General features: G+C 44.9%; 1 protein-coding gene across 1 annotated transcript in view; it reads right to left on the reverse strand.

Moving 5' to 3' along the window:
* CACNA1I (calcium voltage-gated channel subunit alpha1 I) overlaps positions 1–12812 on the reverse strand; it is an 85250-nt gene that overhangs the window by 39545 nt on the left and 32893 nt on the right. The window contains exons 5-8 of the mRNA XM_053977999.1: positions 10401–10743; positions 9693–9785; positions 3635–3944; positions 1855–2255 (exon numbers count right to left, since the gene is read on the reverse strand). Coding sequence (XP_053833974.1) covers positions 1855–2255; positions 3635–3944; positions 9693–9785; positions 10401–10743 — 1147 coding nt within the window. The remainder of the gene's footprint in view (positions 1–1854; positions 2256–3634; positions 3945–9692; positions 9786–10400; positions 10744–12812) is intronic.

Raw genomic sequence — 12812 nt, forward strand, 5'->3', positions numbered from 1 at the left:
GCAGACAGCTCTTCTGACAGAAACAGCATGCAGGGTCATAAACTTTTCCCAACTACTTATGGATAAAAAGTGATAGTACAATTTTAAGGACTATCATTAAGAACCTGCTATGAGAAACCCCAAGGCTGTAGAGGCAGATCCTACTGTGCTGCAGGCTGTACAAACACAGCAGAGGCATCCTAGAAGGGCTTAAATCTGCACATACAATAGCCAGAACATGAGAGTGAATTCTCTATCTCCAGCTCAAGTATTCTTCTGTCAAACTATTATTCACGCTGTGTCCATTAAACCAGGATGAACAATGGCTCTCCCTGCTTGGTGATCACATCTTTAAAATACCAGTGGGCAGTTTTCAAATTGTCCTGGGCTCCAGCCCTTAGTCATCTCTCTGCTACGTGATAAATACTTTGCTCTTTTTTATCTATTTCCATGAGTCAACCCCTCCAGCATCTTCTTCATTCTCCTCTCTTCTGGGCTCCTGCCAGTATTTTTCTGGTACTGAAGCAACCAGTGCAGTTTTGAATTCTGGGATCAAATTAAGGTGTCACAGCCTTGTATCAGAAACTAGCTGGGCTTTGAAAATTGGTTTAAAGCTTGATACGTGGGTGGGATCCAGACGTCTGAGGCTTCAAATACTGGCTCAGACACTGTGTTGCCTCAAACAGGGAATTTAAGATACTCTGGGTCTCAAGGTATCTTCATCCTGATACAGCATAGGACAAATCTGAGTGCCTTGCTTGAACTGGGCTCACTGCCTGTCTTTCTGCTGCCTGAGACTGTGCTTAGGACTAGACTTCACCTTGGCTCCAGAGCTTCAATACAGTCAGCATCTCAGTAGTGCAGCGATCTCTTATTTTGTGATACAGGCAGACACATGGAGTGAATCTTGGCCACATTCAGAGTAGCAGCATAGATCTGAGATGTGGATGTACAGCATGGACTATTCAATGTAAAGTGCAGCAGAGCTACTAACCAGCAATGAAGATCCAAGGTCATGGGCCTGCTTAACCCCCTCTGATGCTGGCACTGCCCATCACAGTGTAGACACAGTCTCTGTCTCTCAGCTATAAAATAAGGGCACACAATCCCTCTCTATCTCACAAGTCTGTCATTAGGATAAAGTGTACTTTATCCTGAGGCTGACTCAGAGCTGCCTGCAAACTACTGGTGTGAAAGCCAAGCCTGTGTCCACACCTGCTGCTTGTGTCTGACCTATCTATCACTTCTTACTCTCAGGGCAAAGGAAAGGCTCAAGCAGCCTGAGCCCCCAAAATGACTGGAGATTGGAGGTGGTGCCTTTCCTAGCTTTCTTGTATAGATAGAATGTGCTCAGATATCTCTTAATTAAATTGGGAAGGCTAGCAAGCTGATGGATTTGAATTGAGATGCTGGTGAAGTGCCTCTGACATCCCCAGAGGGCACATTAAATTAACCACATAGACTAAGGATTCAGTAAGCTAATGAAGAGAGAAACGAGTGAGAGAGAAGAGGAAGACGGAAGAGACAAGGATGACAGAGAGAGAAGCAGACAGAACGTGGAGACAGGGCAAAAAAGAAAAACAGTGGGATGAATGACCAGGGAGGAGGAAAAGAGAGGCATTGAAAAGAGGTGAGAGGAAAATACATGCAGAGAGAGAAAGAAAGCGATTAAGTACAGGTATAAGGAAGTAAGAGACCCTGCAAGATCCTGAGGCTTTCTCCAAAGTCACGCTGGGACCATCTGTGCTGCAGTCTGAGGTCCAAATTGCTCAGTCTTTGTCTCCACCAAGTTGCATCAGCTGCTTAGCAAGGCCATAACCCCCAGCAGGAGTGGGGGAGTCCACGCTGCCCACCTTGTGCCTTGAGGTACTTTACCTGTTCGTGGTGCTCAATGCCCATGCTGATGGTGTTCACTAGGATTGCAATCATGATCCCACGGTTGAAATACTTGCTGTCCACAATCACTCGAAGCTTGACCCTCACTTCTCGCCACATGTCACTGCAGAGCTTCAGCCGTCCTCCTTCTTCCAGCTCCTCCTCCTTCTCCAGCGCTGAGGCACCCTGGTCTTCTTGGCTGCCCTCTCCCTCCCCCTCACTGGCTCCTCCATCCTCCTGGTCTGAGCCAGCACTATCCAGGACTGAGAGCCTTCTGGATGCTTCATGCTCTGCCCTATGGCAGCGGGGGCAGTTGGTGGGATCAGAGGTTGCTGTCACAGCGATGGGCTGGACTAAGCCCTGAGGAGGGCGGCCAAGAGAGTTATGCTGCTGGCAAAGCCCTGGAAAGAGAAATGGTGCTGCTTAAAGAAGGAGGATATGAAAAAGACATTCAAAGTGGACACCTGCTTGGCTTCTGGGTATTTAGACAGGGTAACTGGGCTTTTTAGCTGTGAGGACGATTAAACACTGACATATCATCTCAAGGGCAGCAATGGGAGCTGTTGCCATTGGGGGCTCTATGCTGACAGGCTGTGTCTCCAAAACACATGGTACTGTTCAGCTTGCCTGTGATTAGGCTGAACAGGGTTCATGTCCATCAGAGAAAGAACTGCTTTGTCTCATGCAGAAATCATAGCTTGAGACTCACTAGCTTGTATTAAGTGGAACCTGTGGGGAAAAGTGGTCACAAGAGCTGCTTTTGGCCTGAACTGCTACAAGTGGGGTCTGAGAACCCCCAGGCTGAACTGAACTCTCTAAATTAGAGAAACTACATTAGCAAAGCAACTCAAGAAACCACAAGGGGTAACACAGGAACACTTCCTCCTGGCAGTGTGCACTATGAACCAGAGAAATCTAAATTTGTGTTCCTTGATACTCCATTTTAGCCTGGAAGATCAAATGGACACTGGGGGAAATGAAGCAATTAATTCATTAACACAGTGCATGAAGCCTGCAGAAACTTTTCTCCCAGCAAGTAAAGAAAATGAAAGTTTGAGTATGCAAGATATGCTGAAGGAAAATCTGCCTTTTTGGTTGTTAATGGGAGCATAACTTAGGAAGGGCAGGGGCAGGCAGTTAATACTAACTCTATAAAACCATTTTTACAGTGACTTTTCCAGCCAGGAACCCAATTTAAACGATACCTCACGTCTAATTTTACGCAACAGCGTGTTCTGCCATCAAGAGAAATTGTCTCCATCGTCTTTGCATATTAACCAGACTTCTTCAGCATCACTCCTCAGGTTCAGGCAACACCTTATTGCAATTCAACTCTCTTTGCCTCTCTCTTGAGGTCTGGAAGCAACTCACTTTGGGAGGAGAGCTCTGGGAGACCTGCTGTGCCACCAGGTCCAATCCTTTGTCCCACTTTGTTATATGCCCTAATTCTTCTCTCTCCCAAACTGCTAACACCTGGCTATACCAGACATGGAGCTATTTACAAGCCTCAGTGCCTTTGTCTCTTTATGGTCTCTGGATTTCAGATCTGGATTATCCATGTTCCCTGCCGGCCAGCCCTGTTTCATTCCCATTCTTGCCTGTCACCCTCACCTTGCTGGTCTGGTGTGCTGGCCACGGTGCCACACTCAGTGGCCAGTGTTAATTCTAATTCTGTGCTTTACAGGCTCAGGTCCTTTGGCAAGCTGGCACATGGAGATCCTCTCAGTTACTCTCACATTTCCCCCACTGGCATTTCCAGCTTTACCCACGCAATCCTTACTGTAGTGCCTCTGGCTTTTCCTGTTGCCACCAGGTTTGGCATCGCCGGGCTCCTGCACGTGGCCGTGGCGCCAGCTCTGCACGCTGTTGTACAGCCCAAGGGTGCGGCGCTTGGCCTTGCGCAGGATGTGGCAGACGTACTGGAAGATCTCCTCGTAGCAGTCTCCCGGCTCCATGTAGCTGGCAACGGTGCTGGAGGAGAGGTACCGGGCCCGCTGCTCCTGCATCAGCTGGTGCTCCCGCTGCTTGGTCTCCGAGAACTGCGTGGCGATGACCACCAGGCACAGGTTGATCATGAAGAAGGAGCCCACCTAGCAGCAAAGGAGAAGAAAGGACCAATATCAGCATGAAAAAGAACGTGTGGGAGCAGGAATGTAAGAGAAGAGAGGAGGGGAAAGTGGCTGGAGGCAGAGGAGTGGGAACCAGTCTACATATGGAAGTTTCAGAGAAAGCCAGGTGTGCATGAGCTTGGTTTTGAGAGCACACTCGACATAATTTCCATGCAGCATTTAAAGGTATGCATTGAAATTCAGGAAACAGGTCCAACTTTCGTCAAGTTTTGGGACTCTTAGCAATCACTTATAAGTTACATACAAAGGGTTTGATGAAAACTGGACTTTATTTTCCTCTCTTTTTTGTGTTAAATAGAAGGTAGGAGACAGAGAACCAGTTTGGTTGATTTTTCCTCTGCTTATTAATTTACCACTGGAAAAATCATGCACTGCCATTTATAGTCTCCACCTCTTGGAAGAAATGTCAGTATTCTCAAATAATTTTAATGACATACTAGTATATGTGGGGCATACTATTGATTTCTACCATTTGCACCTTAATTCTCCAAATAGGGAGATGGGGCTTTCCTGAAATGAGTGAGCTTTTGAAATCAAAAAAGATTTTACAAGGTCAAACAACTTTTAGAAGGACATTGCGTAGTCTGGTAAAGCCAGACTTCCTTGCTTATTTTCTATTCTTCTGATACAAGACATATCATATTAGCTCTTCTTTAACTTGTCCTCTGGCCTACATAGGCTTCTCATTTCAAACACAAAAACTGTAAAAAACACACTCCCAATTGCTTAGAAAGAGCATACAAAATGCCCAAGTTCTCCCTGTTCTCCATACAGAAGCTCAAATGTCTACCAGGCTTAATTTAAAACTTGCATGCTCCCTTTAAACCTCGGTTTTCCTATTTATAAAATGGAGCAAGCAATTTTTGTTCTGAGAGTTCTGGGGGCAAAATAAACTCACCCTGTGTTACATATAATGAAATTAGAGATCAATTTCCACCAGGAGATCTATCAATGGATAGATAGATAGAGGATAAATCCTGGGCTTCAATATGATGAGGATTTCATACATAAAAGGGCTAATAACTACATTCAAAATAATTTTCAAAAGCTATGACACCTTGATTGGTGCCTATTCTTTGCAGAGCTGTGTTAATAGGGCATTGATAAAATGCAGAGACTAAACTCTGAACAAGGAATCTGCATCTGCAGTGCTCTGAAACAGACTCCATGGGGCAGTGCCTGGGAGGAGATTAAGCACCAGCTCAAGATTTCTGCTTCCCCTGGACCTGTGAACATCCCTGCTAAGGGGCATCCTGGCACCAGTTTCTCCTGTATTAACCCACATAGGACCCAGTCTCACCTCACTGTCCCTCCTTTGCAAGCAAACAACTCTGACAGAGAGTAGGATTCAGTCCTGACCTTGTCTCCACATGTCTCCTCTCCTGTAAAGCTTTTCCAGCAAAGGGGACAGAGCAGGCAAAGCTGCTGATAACTTGACCCCAGTGCTTGTGAATGGAAAAAAGGTTTATTTCAGCAAGTACCTCAGAGCTTGTTATACCTATCCAAGCAGCCTTTCCCTCAGTTCATAGCCCTTACTGCCCCCCTGACCAGCTTGTGCTTCTGGGTGATCCTTTCTCTTGGACACAGGAGCCCTTTGTCCAAAGGGGAGGCGTCCCTGCTAGCATCTCAATGATGCTTTGAAACACAAAGCTCTTTCTAACCAGATTCAACATAAGGACAATAAAGTATCTCAAAATAAAGGGCTTTTTCCCCCGCCCCTCCTCCTCTCAGCACCCTTCAAAGCTGTTCTAATTCTGTTTCCCGTCATCACTGAACCCTTCTCTTTCCTTCCCCCATATTTCAGCCTATTTTTCCTTCAGCTTCTGCATGAAGCCTTGAAAATTAAAATAATGCCTCGTTCAGATTCCTTTGCCTTCACCCAACATTTTCCCTAATCTGTGATGTCTTGCATGTTTTATTTTAACTGATGAGCATATTACTGGGAATCCAAATTCTTCTCTGATGCACTCTCCTCAGCAGCATGATACTCACCCAGGCTTTCCCTTTTGGTTATGTCCCTCAGCTGGCACTGAGCGAGGCAGGGCAGGGAGATGGACACCAGCTGCGTGAGCATTTCTGGAACACCACTTGTGACACCGCCCCTTACTCTGCAACCTCCCACAACTCCCAAACAACAAGCAATTAGGGCTTGCAACACCTTCTCTCTAGGCCACAAGAGGAAGAGCTGAGGGCAGAGATGCCCTTACCAGGACCACACTGTCAGCCTAGGGTTGAATCAGGAGTGGGGTTCAGGTTCACATCCCTGAGCCCTGTCCTCACAGGCACCATTTGCTGCCTTCTCCCACCTGATGAACAAAAAAGGGGGGAGTGAGAGGAGTGGATATGGGAACTTCTCCCCAGTCCTTATCCTTTTAGCTAGGAACATCAAACACAAAGCAAATTAGCTTGGTTAATCCTTAAAACCACAGGCAAGTCCATAAACTCTCAGTCTCTGCTGAGCTTGGCACTGCCTCCCAGCTAGGAGAAGGACAGGACGGGTCCCAGAAGGCTCCTAATTGAGTGATTCATCTCAGCTGGCTGAGCAGAGAGACAGAAAGAGTCAGACATGGAGTCAAAGCATTTGAGAGAAGCAAATGGAGACCCTCGATTCTGAGTCCCAACACAGTGTCCTGAGACAGAGCTGTGCTTTGATAAAGCACATCCTGGCATCATTCGGCCCAAAGATCAAGCCCCATCTCTGCAATATCTAACAAAATCTGACTAGTGCTGCAGATCCTGACTCGTCAATTACTTTTACTGCTTATGCCTGGATATCCAGCTTGCCTTCTGAGGCCCACATGTGTAAGAACAGCACCCTTCAAGGAGCCTCTGAGTGCTGCAATGCAGGTGCCAGTGTAAGAGTTCAGAAGAGCTTGCTCCAGTCCAGGAGCCATAGCAGTGGCCAAGTAGCTGGAGGGGTGACAAAGAGACACCTGGACCTCAGGCAGGAAAACCCAAGTGAAACACTGACCCAAGAGCAGGGAGTAGTCCTTCCTTCATGTCATGTCCATGATCTCTGGTCAAGGGGGAAGCATTTTAAAATCTGCTCAACACATAAAATGCTTTTCCCAGATTGTTCTACAAGGCCATTCAAGAGTGCCATGGTCAGTCAGCACCCTTCCCCTCAGAGAAGCACATCTAAGCAGGATTTCTAACTGTGCTGGGAGTATATCCAGGTGGTGGAGCCTTCTTCCTGCCATATGAGCTGTAGCAGATAATGCCCTCATGTAGGTGTCTGCAGATATCATTGTAGGAAAGAAGTCATGGATGAAAGCACAGCTCTAGACAGAAGCTGCAGAGATCCAGCCCCAGAAGAGTAAGTCTGAGCCAAGGCTAGAATGTGTGTGGAAAAGCAAAGAGTCAGGGCTTAAAGTATGACTGTCAGAACAATCCTGCTTAGAAAGCCAGGCCTTCAAAACATGGAGAAGGAGGGAAGGATAAAGTCTGGAAGGGCCGTACTTCATGAGACTTAAAGAGGGATCATTATTTCTATATGAAGATTCATATAGAAAATGCACCCAAATGATATAAAGTTGGCATTGCTATATGCTGCAAAAGATGCATCACATGCCAAGAATGTAGCAGGAAGGCTAAATACTTCCTTGGCCTAACTCCACCAAAGGTAAAGAAAATATTCCACCTAGAATACAACTCCTTTGTTCTCAGCAGTCCCCAAAGTAACCTGAGATTCATTTTCTCCTGTGTTTGACAGAAATAAACATATATGGCTTCTGCAAATGAGGAGGGAGTGTCTAGAAATGTCAATGACACTCTGCAGTAAGATCTCAGGTGGAGTGTTTAATTGAGGGTTTTAGGTGCCTGCAAATTCAGAGACACAGTTTGAATCACTGTGAATCCACATGACGTGAGCCAGCACTAGAAGGATACTTAGAAACCAAAAATACGCTGTCAGAATTTATGTAGTTTGAAATGTGGGGGGAAGGGCAGTTTCTGGAACTGGCCTACAAAAGACCGGTTATATGTGCCCCAGTGGTTAAACACTGATTCTGCACAGTCCTTCCTGGCTCTGGGAGAGACTGGGGCTGTGGGACATGGAGTAAAGTCTGTGTCTAATTGCATATTCTACAAATTTGGGTATCCTGACTATGCTGCTTGAAGTCAAAATGCAGGTGGGTACTAAATATCTATTGAATTGAGGGGTATATGAACAAAATTATTGGGAAATTATTATTTTCTGAACTCCCAAAAAGCAGTAGATGTCCAGTTTGCCCTTGAGAACAGAGCCTGTGGAAACTCACCCCCATCATTCCATCCTATGCAATCACATCTCTGCATTGTCTCTTTGGGACTGTCCAGTATCAAAGTAAAAACAACATTCCTTATGGTATAGTTCACCTCTGCTGTCCAGGTTCATGCTTCAGCCAACAGGGAGTATGTCATATTCCTGTTTTTATCTCCTTGTCTTTCCCTTGTGAGAATAAAAGGCCATAAGGCAGAGTGCAAGGATATAGTAAGATTTTTTTTAAGTTGTCTGACTTGAACAGGCCAATAGATTTTTTTTTCTTTTGGGCCACGCTCCATATGTACAGGCTGCAGAATTTCTCACAGAAATGGATTAAAGTCTGCTTTATTTCAAGTCACTGCATGCCAGCTTGAATGTAAACTAGATCCTGTACTAGGTCAGTCTGTTAGTGGTACTGGGTGACTGCTTCTAGAGATCCTATTTCTTGAAGGGCATGGCCCTATACGACAAGTGTTGGATGAAGATCAGAGTCCTGGCCAGGTCCATTCATCCAAATGCATGTTGGCCTTGGAAATACACACTGAGGTCCTTACTCAGTGACCTGAAACTGAATTGCATCTACCATGTACAGATTTTATACTTCCCATAATTCATCCTGTCTTTCCATTTCACTCTTGACTTTGGTCCCCCAGGTGAGCAGTGTGCAAGAGCCTTCATAAAAAACAAAATCCTTCCTTGTTAGAAACAGAAGATTCCCTCCAAGAAAACACACTTATGCAAGGGAAGCCTGAGGAATGGGGAGGCAATGACACCATGTTTCTCACCTCTCATCCCAGGTGTTGATAATTAATATCCTTGCAGAAAACCAACCTTCAAACTTCATTTGTATAAATCCACAGGGCTTATAAACTGCTTATTAAGTTCTCATTGCTGACACACTTCTCTCTTTCCATCCCATCATTCACAAAGGATCTCAAACATCCTGTTTATTTCGGACTGCTGACACTTTTGGATCAGTAGCTCCTTTTCGTTCATGGTGAGGAAGTAATTCAGCATGACAGACACTGAATCTAACAAAATGCAAATCTGAGACTCTGAACCTGATAAACCCAGGTGCTGCCAAAAGCTCCTCACTCAACATGGCTCAAAAATTACTCAAGAGCTTAAACTGTATAGAGCCCTAGTAGAAGGGCAGAGAAAGAATTGGCTTTTAAGTCAACTGGTTTGGAGAATTTACTTTTCAAGAAGATCTGCCAGTGAGAACATCATTCTACACTGGGCACGTACAACTTTAAAAATCAATCTTAAGTATATTTTTGAGTGAAAGCTAATAACTTGGCTGACAACTATATATGTGATCCTGCCTCAGACTCTTGGTGAAAATCAATTAGCCAGATTATTGAGATTTCTAGAAGTTTGCTTCCCCAGTATCTGTGTTGACCTAAAACCTGTGTTTTGTCAGCTCTTATCTTGCATTGCTGACATTCATCAAACCTTATACTTACGATTATCAACAAGATAAAGTAGATAAAATTGTAGAAGGAATGGGCATCCATCACATAGTACATGATCTCCACCCACCCTTCCAGTGTGATCACCTGCAAAGTCAAACAAGAGAAACAAGAGAGGTATTCCAGAGCTGACTCCTCAGTGTATAACAAGCAGATACTGGCAGGACGGTTGCAACCCAAGAAAGGTGAGAAACAACAATTCATTTCAACGAAGCCAAATTTCCATTTCGGGAAATCAGCATGGTACTGCTTGGTGACACTGGCATACTGTCAAAGCCTGTGAGATCATTCTAGTCCACAGCAGGAATATTTCATTAAAATAGTTCATTTCCCTGCATCGCAGCAGGGGTTGCTGTGGCCCTTGGACTGGACACCGCGTACAGCCAGAGGAAAAAAAAAAAGGCATGGATTTTAGCTCCCATCTGCAACACGTGCTGGGAATTGAAAAAAAAAAAAAAAAGATTCCTTTACTATAACTGTCTGGACAGGAGGGAAAACTAGTACAAGCCAGCCTGAAGAGTGGAGCTTATTTCGGCAAGCGCATTCATGTGTGCACTGTCTGCCTTACCATGGGAGTTACAAGGCCCTTTACTTTGCATCTCTGTCACACCCTGCAGAAACTACCACTGGAGCCCAGAAAGACTGAATTTGAAAAACAGAAATATAAGCTTGAGCTTTGTAAGGAGGCTAACTCAGACTTACCTGAAATATCACAATCCAGGCGTACCCGATGTTGTCGAAGTTGATGGCACCCTTGTGCGGGTTGGCGTTGCCTGTGCGGCACACGTTGTAGTACTGGTTCCAGTTCACACACATGCCACTGACATTAAACTCTTGCCGGACTGAATTGTAATAATAATAATCGTCCTTGTCCAAACAACACTCATGGCCTCGCTCCTTCAGTGGGGGTATCTCGTGACAGCCCATAATTCCATTGTCTCCTGACAGCGAGCAGATAAAGGGCATCTCATCATCTTCCTCTGGTTGGTAATAAGGGGGCAGGACAATGTCACCTTGTCTGCAAAAGAACCCACAGTCAAATTTCCTGTGACAAAGAGTTTCCTATCTATCAGTGATACTGATGGGGCTGGGGGCCCCCGTTCTGACATAGGGACTGCAGTGGGTAGGGGATTTCCAGGTTTCTTGACTCAGGAGAAGGGGAGGAATGAGAGGGCTCCTGAAAACCAGCAAATTTCTGGGGTAAGGTCCCAGTTTTCAGAGCTTTTCCTGCCATCAGATCACCCCAGGCCAAATTGCACAATCTGCTTGCATGGAGATGAAGAAAAGCTGGAATGCAGAGATTTGCAGTCTGATCACTCTCGCCATTAACATCAAAGCTAAATCAGATGCAATGACATTAAGGAAGTTCATCAGGCTTTACTGTAATATGTTCATATATGTAACTGCTGCTGGACATGTTTTATAACATTTGGTAGTGAACCTTCTGTACTTCTAAAAAAAGATCCAGTTCATGCATAATTAACATTGCACAGATAAGCCTTAAAATTTGGAAATGGAAAGATAAAATTGACTTAACCTTAACTTTGACTCCTCCTTGACAGCTGGCATTATGGGTGCAATGTTTTATGACAAGTTCATGTATTTTTTCCAAATAATGCAAGCACATTTCAAATGCATGAATAATTAAAATCATCTATGCTTGCCTAGCTGGAGATGAGCTAATATCAGAAAAAGTGAAAGGGGGAGATACAGAAAAAAAAAAAAAAAAGTATTAAGCTCTATTTGGTATATCCCTTGCAGTGCTAAAATGCACAACTTTCACGTTGTGCAAATGCAGATTTTTTTACTAAGTGTCATGGGAAGAGGACAGGTGTTGATGAAAAAGAAAAAGGCTCTGATTGTTAACTAAGCAGGACTAAACTACAAAGGTATGTTGCAACTCATCCTCATCATTGGTGCATGGGCACCTTCAGAACTGATTTCCCTAGTAATGGTCACCCAAATATTTTCTAATATCTGTCATTGTGAAGGCTGTGGCCCCAATTCACTTCCCAGTTACATCAACTCTGCATGGATGTAATTACGCTCATTAAAGAAGTGCTACTCCTGATTTACATAAAGGACAATCATCCTAAACAGTAGTTTTTCCCCAAGGAATAAATAAACACAGGAAATGCCTGCTTTAAGCAGCTCCTACTCTGCAACTCTGCTGCTGTTCTGCACATTGTATTTTCACACTGTTTTTTTCCAATTTGAGGTGCTCCAAAGCTTCATAACTGTTTAATCAGTTTAAACAGATTGACAGCTCTGGGTTTTCTTTAAGCGGTCTACACTGATAGCACGCCTGGGATTAGCATATGGTTTTAAGGAAACATTTTAAAGCCTGAGATCTACTAAAGCCAGAGAGTCAACAGGAAGAGCTGTGCCCTGAAACTGAGTAATCGGAGAATTCATGGCAGGCAGGAGCTTTTCCACCCCACTGCCTGTGGGAGGAGTAAAGCTGTGCTCTGCAGACTCCCCCCTGACCCCCCAAATAAATCGCAGATACCTATAATTGACCCCTGTGTGGCTTCAGGCTCTCTTTGCCAGAACTGTTCCCATGTTTCCCCATGAGTTTTTGGTCCCATTCAAACATTCATTCTTTGCTTTCAGATGCTCTCACTTCTACTAACCCAGCTGTGGGACACCTCTCCCAGCAGCCCTCTATCCCTTCCCCATGGCACTGGCCACACGCAATTCTACTCCCAAAGTTTTTTAGAAATTTCTCAGTGTCCCTCCAAAGGTAATGCACTACTGCTGAAACAGTGACCCTAGCTCCATTTTGGTGGTGTCAAAGATGTTCCTGGATGCATCAGGCAGCACTATAGCTTTCTGTAAGGCTCCTGCAAGTGCTGTTTTCTGAAGAGGGAGCAGGTTCAGGATCTTTCAGCAGCATGTTTCAGAGTTTCAGTTCTTTCTGGCTGTAGAAGCACCATCCTGTATTACTAGGCATGGCTGGAAGGGACAGTCATGCTAACATGTGCCTTAATTAAATCCAAGTGAGCCCAGACACCTGCTGTGAAGACAGAAGAAAACCAGCTGTCTTTGCCCACCCTCCCTTTCCACTGCAAGACGTTCCCAACACCCGCACACTATCACCCCACACTTGGAGCC

The sequence above is a fragment of the Vidua macroura genome, chromosome 5 (genome assembly GCF_024509145.1).
Source record: "Vidua macroura isolate BioBank_ID:100142 chromosome 5, ASM2450914v1, whole genome shotgun sequence".
In the NCBI taxonomy this organism is placed as follows: Eukaryota; Metazoa; Chordata; class Aves; order Passeriformes; family Viduidae; genus Vidua; species Vidua macroura.